The sequence below is a fragment of the Naegleria gruberi genome, assembly GCF_000004985.1.
Source record: "Naegleria gruberi genomic scaffold NAEGRscaffold_11, whole genome shotgun sequence".
Classification (NCBI taxonomy): domain Eukaryota; phylum Heterolobosea; class Eutetramitea; order Acrasida; family Naegleriidae; genus Naegleria; species Naegleria gruberi.
In genome coordinates, this window is record NW_003163316.1 from 383,324 (window position 1) to 395,874 (window position 12,551).

At 35.5% G+C, this 12,551-nt stretch overlaps 3 protein-coding genes across 3 annotated transcripts in view; 2 read left to right on the forward strand and 1 right to left on the reverse strand.

Annotated features, from left to right (window-relative positions):
- Positions 1 to 203: 203 nt before the first annotated feature.
- On the forward strand, positions 204 to 4,618 carry NAEGRDRAFT_78889 (vacuolar sorting protein; the record flags this gene model as incomplete). Its single annotated transcript, XM_002679941.1, has 1 exon — positions 204 to 4,618. One exon carries the CDS (start codon positions 204 to 206, stop codon positions 4,572 to 4,574), a length of 4,371 nt encoding a protein of 1,456 aa, XP_002679987.1. The 3' UTR covers positions 4,575 to 4,618.
- A 65-nt stretch (positions 4,619 to 4,683) lies between these two features.
- On the forward strand, positions 4,684 to 5,361 carry NAEGRDRAFT_64781 (putative microsomal signal peptidase 22kDa subunit; the record flags this gene model as incomplete). Its single annotated transcript, XM_002679942.1, has 2 exons — positions 4,684 to 4,838; positions 4,890 to 5,361. The coding sequence occupies 2 exons, from the start codon at positions 4,684 to 4,686 to the stop codon at positions 5,359 to 5,361; spliced, it is 627 nt and encodes a 208-aa protein (XP_002679988.1).
- Positions 5,362 to 5,395: 34 nt separating this feature from the next.
- The window catches only part of NAEGRDRAFT_31787 (uncharacterized protein), a gene marked incomplete at both ends in the record, with an annotated part of 30,246 nt that continues 23,090 nt past the window's right edge, over positions 5,396 to 12,551 (reverse strand). Inside the window, 5 exons of the mRNA XM_002680069.1 lie at positions 5,396 to 9,732; positions 9,835 to 9,951; positions 10,459 to 10,806; positions 10,879 to 10,941; positions 11,295 to 11,559. Of these exons, the coding sequence (XP_002680115.1) occupies positions 5,396 to 9,732; positions 9,835 to 9,951; positions 10,459 to 10,806; positions 10,879 to 10,941; positions 11,295 to 11,559 (5,130 nt within the window). The remainder of the gene's footprint in view (positions 9,733 to 9,834; positions 9,952 to 10,458; positions 10,807 to 10,878; positions 10,942 to 11,294; positions 11,560 to 12,551) is intronic.

The following is a 12,551-nucleotide window of genomic DNA, read 5'->3' on the forward strand; positions in this document are numbered from 1 at the left end:
AATAACTTCTCAAATTTCAAACTCTTCATCAAAAAAAATTCTCTACAGCCTGTTGTTTCCGCCCTTTTTGATCTTTATAAAGGACATTAAACAACATCAACAACAAAGGAAACAATCTTTCTCCATCATCTAATCTATTTAATACAACTTATTGGTATTGAGAAGAAAATATTTAAACATTTTGAAAGATTGATCCTATGATGATGTCTACCCAAACAACTCCTTCATTGCCTCTTCGTTCCTCTAGGAGCAACAACAAAAAACAACCCTTCTCCAACATTTTTACCTTCTTTGATCATTCAAGATTAGATGGATGGCAAAAGAAGAGTAAAGTATTTCACCACCCACAAATAGCCAATCTCCTTCCTCAAGGTGTGCAAACAGGTATAACAACAGGAAGTAAAACATCAAAAGAAAAGAATTCTATTCCAACTGGTAATAACACAACATCATCATCAGCATCGGCTATTATTCAACAACATAGTGTTTTATCTGTTCTCTATTCAAGTACATCAGCTTTAGATTCTCAAAGACTAGACAAATCAAATATTACATCTGTTGCAGCCAGTAAGAATATTTTGTTCTTTTCTGATGATCACGGAAACATTCACACTATTGATACTCACAAAAAGGAACATACTTGTTTTGTAGGAATTTTCTCCAAGTCTCTTAATTCTATTAGAGTTGTTACACCAAAGAGTGGCACAGAATATAAAACAGATGGAAAATATGCCAATAGTAATGATGAACAAAAAGTTAAAAGTAATTACCTTATTGCTGTAGGAACAGACTATAACCTCTCTTCTCTGACAAGATCAGAAAATGGTGATGGTGATAAAACCAGTAATGAAGAGTTTGTAGTTAGTCAATCCCTTCAAAAAGAAGCAATTCTTCAAGAAGAAGTTAAAATCAAAGTCTTTGAATGGAAAGGTGCCTTTAAAAATTCTGATTTATTGAGTATTCCAAAATCAGAAATAATTCTACCAAAATATGATAAGGAGGATAAGATCATTAATTCTATTGATCAATTCGAGGTTACTACTGATTTGAAATATCTTGCAATTCCACGAGGAAAATATGTCTACTTGTATAATGATGTTGGAAAAAGAAATACTACAAATAATCAAACTGGAGGTGTTGTTAGTTCAACTAAATCTACATCATCTACAAGTTTTTTCAACTTTGGTTCTTCCAATGATAAGAGAGCACCAACAATTCAAGCCTTACCTTCGAATAGTTCTATCAATTCTCTTGGTTTCCTTTCAAATCAAGATAAACAAGGAAATTGGGTATTGTATGCAACAGATAAGAATGATGTTTACAGATGGGATTTGGCTCGTTCTTTGGGAAGTGGATTTGTGAAAATACCACTCTCAAGTTCAACTCTTGTTTCGTCTGCCAATCAAAATAATACTAATCAAGATGGTACTGTTGTAAATTTTGTTGGTAATTCTGATCCAATTGAATACGGTTGCACTTGTACTTCAACACCTTTCTTTGCTTCATCATTTTTAGAACATCAAGATGCCAAGTACAATTCACACAGTAGAGGATTGCATAACCAAAATATGCTCTATGATACAACTATTGGCAAGTATCACTCTGCCTTTATTGTACTCAAGGGTGACGAAATTCATGCCTTCAAATACAACCATAATCCAAATGTACCAATTACCTCCAATTCTGACAATGCAGCAAACACCAATGACAAGATTGTAAAACTCCCTCCATCCCATGCATCTCACCACAACCAAAGTATTGTACGTCGTAAATTATTTTGGTATCAAAATTATTTAGGTATGGCTCGTGTAGAGAATAATACACCTTCAAGCGTATATGGTTCTGTTAACAGTAAGAAAGGAAATGTTGTTCTCAATATGTATGATCTCAATAATACATACATTACTTATGATTTCAGAACTCAAAATCTCCACATGGCTAACAATATGTCAACTCAAAACGGTTCAGCTCCTCAAGGTAATAATGCTGTTTCTACAATTGAAAGAAATAGGAAATATCAATTTATTGACATTGTTCCAGTTTTTCAACAAGGAGTAGATACAGGAACAATATTTTTAATTGTCAAGAGAGAAGGTCCAATGGGAAAGGAGGCAGGTAGTGAAAATTTCATTTACCAACTCAAAGAAAAGCCACCTCAAAGCAAATTAGAACTTCTCATCAAAAAATACCAATATCGTTATGCAATTGAATTGGCTAAAACCATTCAACAATTGGATTATGATGCTTTCAACTCTGAAACTCGTCGTAAATATGGTGATTATTTATTCTCTCAGGGAAGATATCAACAAGCTGTTCGTCAGTACATGCAAACAATACCTCTCGTTGAACCATCCTATGTCATTAGAAAGTTCCTTGATTCTCAGAAAAATGCATTCCTCATCCAATATCTTTTAAAACTTCACTTGGAACGTAAAAACAATAGAGATCACACTACTTTATTGTTGAACTGTTTCATGAGATTAGACGATCATAGTGAAGAACAAATTCAACTCATGACAAATCCTTCTGGTATTGGAGCCAATCTTGCTTCTAGGGATAGTAAGGATATTATGGGTATGGATATGTTAATGGATGACGATGATGACGCACAAGATGATACTGGAATGGAAGAAGAGGAAGTAGAAGCTCAATTAATGGCTAAATTTATGGAACTTGTTGATGGAAGAGACAAATCAAAGATATTTGAAGAATTTATTCATCCAAAGAATGCAAAACTCTTGAATTATGATGTTGAGACAGCAATCAAAGTTTTGAGAGAAAATGGTTTTAGAGATGAAGCATTAAAACTTGCCGAAAGTACAGCTCCACTTTTCAACAATAATCCAGAAAAGCAAAGAATTCTTAACGACTGGATCATACGTATCTATATTGAAGATTTTGGTAAATGGAATGAAAATCCAAAAATGCCAGAATACAAACTCAACTTTAAAAAGGCTCTTCGTCACATAGAATCTCTAAGCCTTGATCAAAGCAAAGAGTTCATGAGAAGATATGGTAAAAAACTGGTTGCAAACCTCCCTGAAAGATCTACTAATTTATTAATTAGAATGTGTATTAATTATAGACCAATTCCTGCTAAAAAGCAAGTGAATGGATTGATTCCACAAATGACAGAAGTTGCAGACAATATTGATGACAAGAGAAGAATTTTCTTGACACAATCAGCTTGTGACGAATTACATTTAACTGATAATGATCTTTTGTCTGTTGCTGTAAATAGAATGAATGATGCCTCGACATTTGATCAAGCACCTGAGGATTATATTTTCTGCTATGCTGCTGATAAAGACCACAATCAAAACCAATATTGGTTAATGGTTTTCCTTGAAGTTGTCACCAGTTACCACAAGGATAGTCTTCATTTTAACATGGATAAGGTTGTGTATAATACCCTTCTAGAGTTGTATCTTCAATTTTGGTCAAAAGAAAATTCTGTGAATACAACTTCAAAGGTAATTAATAATGAGGAAAATGCTGATGAAGGATTCAGTATTACAAATGGACAATATTATGATTATAAGGGAGAAGGTTTAGGTGTTAATAGTCCTACCGAAAATATTTATATACCTCGTGTAGATGAAAGTAACGACTTTTACAAAGTCTATCCAGTTCACTCAACTGATATTAGTACATCTTATAGAGGAAAAATAATGGACATTTTACAACAAAGATCATATGGTGATGATTCAAAACCAAAATATGATCGTGAACATGCCCTAGTTTTGGTTCAATCCTCTAAATTTAGAGAAGGTATTCTCTATCTGTATCAAGTTTTGGGATTACATTACGATATTATTCAATACCATATGGATAAAGATGGTGTGGATCCAGATAGAAAATTCCAAGATATTTTATCAAGATGTAGAGAAAAGGAGTGTAGAGATGATAGAAATGTTTGGATACAAGCTTTGTCTTTCTATGCTAAGGGTCCTGGAAGTGAGGAACCAAATGCTGAAAAGTATCTTACATCTCTACTAGATGAAATTAAGGATAACGACGTAATTCCTCCACTCATGGTTGTTGACATTCTTTGTCAAAATGGTAAAATCAAACTCTCCACTATCAAGCAATATCTCCAAATCAAACTTAAATCTGAACAAGAAAGTATCAAAGATCAAACAACAACCATCAAGGAATTACAAAAAGAAACTCAAAAACTCAGTTATGAAGTTGAAGAATTGAGAACAAGTGCTAAAATTTTCCAACTTACTCAATGCTCTTTCTGTAATTCTCAACTTGATTTACCAGCTGTTCACTTTATGTGTATGCACAGTTATCACCAACGTTGTTTGGAGAAGGATGAATGTCCAAAATGTGCAGAAAAGAACAAGTCTCACCTCAATGAAATGGAAGTTCTCAAACGTGCCAAAGAATCAGGAGGAAGATACAATCCTGGCTCTTTAAGTAAGCAAGAACAACGTGATAACTTCTTCAAGAGACTCGCTACTAATGGTTTTAGTGTTGTAGCAAGAGAGTTTGGTATGGGAACTATTGGCTCCAGTATTGCCGGACACGAATTGAATCCTTACGATGATTATGATGACAAATTGTAAACAAAAACCCTAACTGTCCATAAAATCGTCACACAAATTATCATACGTGTTTTCAGCTTCTCTACATTAAAAATAAATTAAATAAATCCAATTCAAAATTAAAAAAAATATGTTCTCTTGGTCTAATCGTTTGAGTAGCATCATCACCGATGCAATTTCGATATTAGGATTGATGGCCATTTGTTACGGAGCCTCATCATACTTTTTGGCAACAAAACCAAGTGATATGGATATTAGTGTAAAAGTGAAACAATTACTTAAATTGTAAGTGATGAGGATTGATCATCGGAAATATTTAAATTATTTATTATGCAGCAACCGATTAGATTATGTTCGTAATTATAGCCCAGATAGAGCTGCTTTCGTATTTGATTTTGATTCAAATTTGACACCACTTTTCCATTGGAATGTTAAAGTACTTCATGTAATGCTCTATGCAGAATATAAAACAGATTCCAATGAATTAAATCAGGTAATTTTATGGGATGATATTTTGGAAAGAAAATACCTTTTGGAAGGAAGACAATCAGCTCATTTAAGATATGGTTTTTTGAATGGAAAATATACATTGATTGATTATGGAAATGAATTAAGAGACAAGACTATCACTTTGAAATTGAGGTGGAATGTTGTGCCATATGTTGGACTTCTTTATGATCAAGAAGATGTTGTTGGACAATACTTACTTCCAAAACAATATAAGAGAAGTGGTCCAGAAAGAGCCAAAGTTGTCTATGATGAAACCTACGATGAGGAATTGATTCGATCTCATTTCAGTCAACAATAAGACTATGTACTATTGAATAAAAAATGTATTTATTTTACATGACAATAGCAAACAAGGATAAAAGTAAAGTAATGACATGTGAAACACCAATCTTAGAACTTGCACCTATTACTGTACTCTTGATTGGGTCAACTGTTGTTTCAGAAGTAACAATATAGGTACCAGTGCTAGAGACTGAAGCTGTGATTGTACCATCACTATTGGTGTTAACAGTACAACCTGAAGTAGTTGAATAGGTGTTTGTTGTTGGATTAAGAACCTTACACTTGTAAGTTGTTCCCAAAGTGCTTCTCTTCTTGATAGTTCCAAATACTAAATTGGCAATAGAATTACTATCAGAAACAGAGATTGCACTACTATCAACCAATTTGAAGTCAATAGCCTTTGTAACTGTATTATTGACATCTACTACATCCATAATCTTGGCAACTACGCTTACAGTCTTGAGAGCTGCAATTTGGCTCAATTGAGCAAATTTGGAAGACAACTTGATCATATTGTTCCCAAGAATCTTTTCAGAGAGTGAGTTCAAGGTAGCAACGTTTACCTTACGAGTAAGAGTTGTAACTCCACCAGCATTAACAATTGTAGAAGGCAAGTCAGCTACAGTATCCTTGACTGATAATGAGGCCAAAGAATCATAAACAGAGTTAATATTAGTCAAGTCAACCTTACTAAAAACCCTCTTTCTTTGGATATTCTTTTGAATAACATCCAGGAACTTGTCAGCAGACTTTCTAACATTCTCAATCATTTCAGCACTGATACTAATTCCGTTCGTATAAACAGAAGAGGCAGTAGAAGAGAGTTTTTCAACAACCTTCGAAGTAGTACTATCCGGTACAACTCCAGAAGCAACGGAGGCACTGAATGAAGATGTGAAAGAGAAACCATTTTCAGCAGAAGTCTTTGAAACAGATGTAATACTTTCAGTCTTGGTTTGTTGTTCTAGGAATGAATTGGCAATTGCAGCAGCAGCTTGCTTGATTGAATCAATTTGTTCAGAGTTGAGCTTTGAAATATCAACACTACTGATGACTGACATGGCTGATGAGGCTGCTGACAAGGTAACTGTACCCTTTGATGAAGCAATTGAAGATAAGGCAGAAACAGATTCTTCAGCAGTTGGTTTGGTAATTGTTACATCAAATGTTGAATATGAAGATGCTCCCAAAGAATCATATACAATTGCCTTAACAGTCAAAACATTACCAGAAGTTGGTTGAGGAAGAAGAATACTTGTTGATGGTTCTTCAGTTCTGTCAGTCAAAGCATTCCACTTACTATTGGTCTTATCATAATACATGAATTGATAGGTTAATGGGGTTTGAGGATCTGACCAACCATTACCACATTTGAGATCGAAAATATCACTCAATGCTTTACCACTTGTTGGATAAACATCAAATTGACCTTGAGTTGGAGGAGAATTAACAGTGAATGAAACCTTAGCTGAACCTTCCTTTACACCATCAGTTACTTTCAATGAGACAGTGTAGGAATCACCAGGAGAAAGCAAACTTGATGGAATTTTCAAATAACTCAAAGTAGTTGTAGCATTAGAGTCAAGAGCAAAGTTTTCAGCTGTCCAAACAAATGATGGATTTGACAACAATACACCCCAAGTTGTGTAGGTCAAGAATAAATCCTTTGATGGATCAACAACGCTCAAATCAACATTGGAAGTAATAGAAACCTTGAGAAGAGAATCTTTAGCTTGATCAAGAAGAGTAACATACAAGTAGCGAGTGGCCTTTCTTGATCCCTTAGATACAGTTGCAGTGAACATATAGGAACCAGAAGAGAACTTATCACTGGTGAATGTTTCAACAGAACCTGGTTGAATGGAGCAATCTTTACCATTAGTCAAATCATAACAGGTGGTATTAATGACTTGGGAATCGGTGGTTCCACTAGGGTCAACAACCTTAACAGTGAAAGAAATTGGGTCATGAACAGATTGGACAATATCATCAATAGAGAAGGAAAGAGACAATGGTTGGGCAATAGCTGTAACTTTGAAAGATATTGAGACTGCATCAGCTCCATTAGCAGTTGCCTTGACAATAAAGTAATAATCACCTTCTTGATTGATTTCTGTGAATGTCTTTCCTAAAACCAATAAACCATTCTTTACAACAGGTACTACAGCAGCCTTTGAAAGAGAACTGTCTAATGAGTATTCATATTGAACACCACCATTGCCTCCATAACAAACTGGATATTTGATAATTGGTGTAATGGTAGATACTGAACCAATCATGAATTTACTTTCAGAACCTTGTTTAATGGTAACTGAAGGAACAGCACTAGTAATTAAAGAGAACGCAAATGTCTTGCTGTCTGATTTTCCAAACTTACTGGTGACAGTAACTTGAACAACATAAGTACCAGTTGACAAACCAAGTCCGCTAAATTTGATTCTCAAACCACCTCTAACTTCAGCCTTAATGAGATTTGAAAGAGTTTCCATATCTGTAGTGGTTGGACCTGACTTAACTGACCAAGTAAAGTTCAATGGACGACGATCCAATGAAACTGAACCATAAGCATTTAAGAATAAATCATCACAAGATGAAACAACATTCTTATCACCAATAAGTGAGGAAGTCGGTGTGGAAGCAATAAAGGAACCACTCAAAACTTCAACATTAATAGTTTCCTTACTTCCTGGATATTTGAATGCCTTAAGAGTGTTACCGTCAACCAAATCAGCATTTGGTCCTAAAATAACTTCCAATGAACTCTTTTCAGAGCTAAACAGACACTTGGATTGATCACCAAATTTAGAAACATCTTGGAATACTTGATTACATGGAAGTGGTCTCTTGAGGGTTGAGTAAACAGTTGCTGTAAGTTTGTCACCATTGGCATTGAATTTAAGGGAGGTATTATCGAATTTGTAATCACAATCATCACCTTCAAATCCATTAATGCATTTACCAGGAGCACACTTGGCAAATGGATCAGCATTAACATTCTTACATTCACAAGATCCATCACTCTTACAAGATCCTCCATTACAAGTTTGTGGACTACAAGAAATTGAACAATTACCACCAACCCATCCATCAATACACTTATCACAGAAATTACCAGCATATTTATCAAAACAAGCACACTTTAAACCTTGACATTTACCTTTTCCACCACATGTACCTACATCTGTACAAACTTGTTCTTGGCAACTTGTTCCCTTAAATGCTGGACTACAACTTGAACAATCTTGAGCTCCGTTCCAAGCAGTTTCACAGGCACATGAGTTTGCAGAAATACACTTACCGTGTCCGCCACATACTTGAGCACTAGCTCTATCAATACCAAAACATGAGTATAATTGACAAGAAGAGCCACTGAAACCAGATAAACATAGACAAGTGTTTGGTCCTTGGCATGATCCCTTTCCATTACATACTGATCTATCAGTAGCTGGAGTATTGAAACAAATAGGAATTTCACAATTAGCACCAGTATATCCAGCTTTACATTTCAAACAGAAGGTGCTTGGCTCAAAGTTACCTCTACATTGACAAACATCAATATCAGTACATTTACCATTAAATGAACAACCACCAGCTTGTTCGGTCTTTCCATTACAAGTTGGAGCTTCACATTGAGCACCAGCATATCCCTTACATTGGCATGTATCGGGAGAAATACATGTACCCTTTCGGTTGCAAACTTTAGAGTCAGATGAAGCTAATCCAAAGCACATTGGTAAGTTACATTGTTCACCAGTGTAACCAGCAAAACAAGTGCAAGTATTCTTATCAATACATTTTCCATTGGATGAACAAACAGAGGCATCCTTAATACCCTTGCCGAAACAAGTTGTAGTATTTGAAACATATACACCAGGAGTACAACCTGATGTTGCGAACCTTGCACAAAAGAGTTCCTTAGTAGTGTTCAAGCTTTCAGCTTGGTCAACCAAAATTTCACAAGCATTCTTACAGAGTGCAAGTGAGGTTTGAGTGGTGTTTTGGCATGTATTGAAAATTGAATAACAACTATATCTCTTCACTTCCTTAATACAACTTAAAGATGTACAACTGGAGAATTGTTGTAAGAGTGAGTTGGCATTACTTTTAGCCAAATTATCCCTTTCACGAACAAAGTTGTTCATTTTAGAATCAAATTCTGCCTTATTACTGAAAGAAACATTGCTTGGAGAGTATGTCATGCTATACAATGAAGGAGCAACACCAACACCAAAACAGAAAGGACTAGTTTGAGAACTCATTGCAACAACGCATTCACCTTTAGGCATGAATGAAGAGCAGTCCGATCCTGTAAATCCTTCAGCACAAGCACATGAGTTTGGAGCATTACATTGTCCACCATTCTTACAGGTGGTAGAACAAATTGGATCTTGGCACTGATTACCTCCATATCCTTCTTGACATTTACAAACATTATCTGCTATACAGCTTCCTCTACCATAACAAACATTTGAACTTGTTTCTTGTAAACCAAAACAAGTATAATGCTTCTTTTCACAATTAGTTCCGTAATAGTTGATAGCACAATTGCATGCTCCATTGACACAGTTACCATTGTTACATTTAACATTTAAACATGGATCGACAACTGGTGTTGGTGTCGGAATTTCACATTGGGAAATAGAATAGACTGCCTTTGAAACACAGTTTCGTGACATATTACAATATACACAACTGGATTCAGCTCTACAATTATCAATAGAATTGTCATAGACATTGCAATTGACTTGTGTTGTTGGACAAACTTTTGTCTTGGCAGTACAAGTATTAGATGAGCTACACCATTGACAGGTAGAATCAGACAAACAGCTTGACATGGCTGTCGCACTGCAAGCACCTTGAGCTGGGCATGTTGACATTTTACCTTGCAAACAGGATTGAGAAATTGGGCACCATTTACACAAATCGTCAACACATCCACTAGCTGAGATACCACCACAATTATAGAAGAAGGTTGAGCATGATCCTTCGCCACTACTTTGCAAACTACCTGCTTGTGGATAATAGTACACTTGATTCATAGCATCAGTAACAATAAAGATATAGTTTCTACAAGTACCAGAAGAAATCTTTGAAATGGATAATCCAAATGTACCAAATTGAGATTTTGGATCATCTCCATATGGATGCAATAATTTCATGTTATACAAAGTGCCATCCAAACTCAATTTGACAGTTGGTGCTAAACCTTTAGAGTTTTGTGTAGCATTATAGACAGTGACCATGAATGTGATATGGGTTGTATTTAAGAAAAAGTGAGTACCAGAGCTAACAATTGATGTAATGTTTTGAGTGCCTGTGGCATAATTGACAGTCCACTTGTTTGACTTGAAACCAGAACCAACAACTCTATAGGAATTATTCATGATTGTTGATCTAGAGGTGCTAGTTTCAAACCATTTCTTAACTGTTGCTACAGCATTTGTTTCAGTATTACCGATAACTTCTCCAATTTGAGTTGAAGGTTCAGTATAATAATTTCTAACACGAGATTCCATATTATTCCATCCATTACAGTCATTATCACTGAAACAATCATTAGTGTTCATGTCAGTGGAATGGGATCTTGCAGCTCTGTCTAATTCATAGTGTTCGTACAATGGGTCGACAGCAGATTGACTCAAAGATGATAAACCTGTATAGGCAGTAGCAAATGTTGCAGGACTCATTCTAGCAACATTTACCAAGGTAGTAACTTGTCTTTCTTCCCAACTTGGAGTTCCATAAAATACTGAACCATACCATAAGAATGAATTGATATACATCGGATTACCATATTTTTTAAGGATACAACCAACAGTTGGAAGCCACCAACAATCCACTGAATTTGTGTACAAACATTCACTCTTTGTGGTAGTAGCTGTGCAAGTGCTCATTCTGAAACAAGCACCAGAGGGACTTAAAGGAGCACAATTTTGAGTATATGAACACCACTAATGTGAAGACAATTAAGATTGATTAAATAAACAAAAATACTTACTTGACACGTGTTGTCACTGGTACAAGTATCAGCGAATGTACCATTACATTTACCTTGAGGATTGCACTCCTTACTCTTATGTGAACAACTAAGAGATAATGGACACCAATTACATTGAGCGTCAGCCAAACAAGTAGATGCAGAACTGTATGAGCAAGCACTTTGTGGTATACACATTGTACTTGCTTGCTCACAAGTTTGTGTTGATGGGCATACCTTACATTGAGGATTTGTACAGTTTGAAATTGAAAAACCATTACAAACTAGTGGTGCTGAACAAGGTTGATCGAGAGGCGTACAATATGACCCAGAGGAACACCAGTGACATGACAAATCTGAATTACATGAATTCATATCGTTTGAAACACAAGAGCTTTGTTTCTTGCAAGTTGTTGAACTATATTCACAACTTTGAGTGGAATTGCACCAAACACAAGTAGCGTCGGTTTGACAAGAATCGGCAGTAAGACCATCACATGGTGCTTGGTTTTGTGATGGTACAACAGCGTTCTCATCCAAAGTAGCATAAATGTAACCATTGGCATTGATATCCTTAACATAAACATTGTAAGAATAGGTAACACCTTTCAATGTGGCAGAAAGTGAATAAGTTCCAACAGCAGAAACAACTGATTTAGTTGATACATCAGAGGTGCCGTAAACTGAGCTCAAATCTCTTGGACTTGGGGAAAGATTAGAAACAGCTCCAGTAATAGTTGAGACACTTTGGAAAACTCTGATATTTCTAACAGATACTTCACAGAGTGGAGCATAGACTTGAATGAATTGAATCTTCTTGTTGTAGGATGTGACATCTGATCCAATCGTAGAAATTCTAATACCATTCCATGCGCCAGTCAAAACTTTACTAGTTGAGGAGGCAGCCTTACAACCTGGACACCATGAAGTAGCATTACCATAAATGATATATTGAATACCACTAATGTATGAATTTGGAGCTAATCCAATACCAAACATGGCACATTTTCCTTGAATCATGTATTCCAATTCAATTTCGGCAGTATTAGATAAAGTCATCTTGTTGTGAATATTAAATTGGGCAACTCTGTATAAATAAACAGTTGCTAAATTGATAATAGAGTAATCTCTCCCACTAATAAGTGAAGGGTTGAAAAGTGAAATAGTTGATGCATGCATGTGAGCAGTTAAGTGAACTGCCTTTCCTGATGGGGCTGGTCTCATTACTA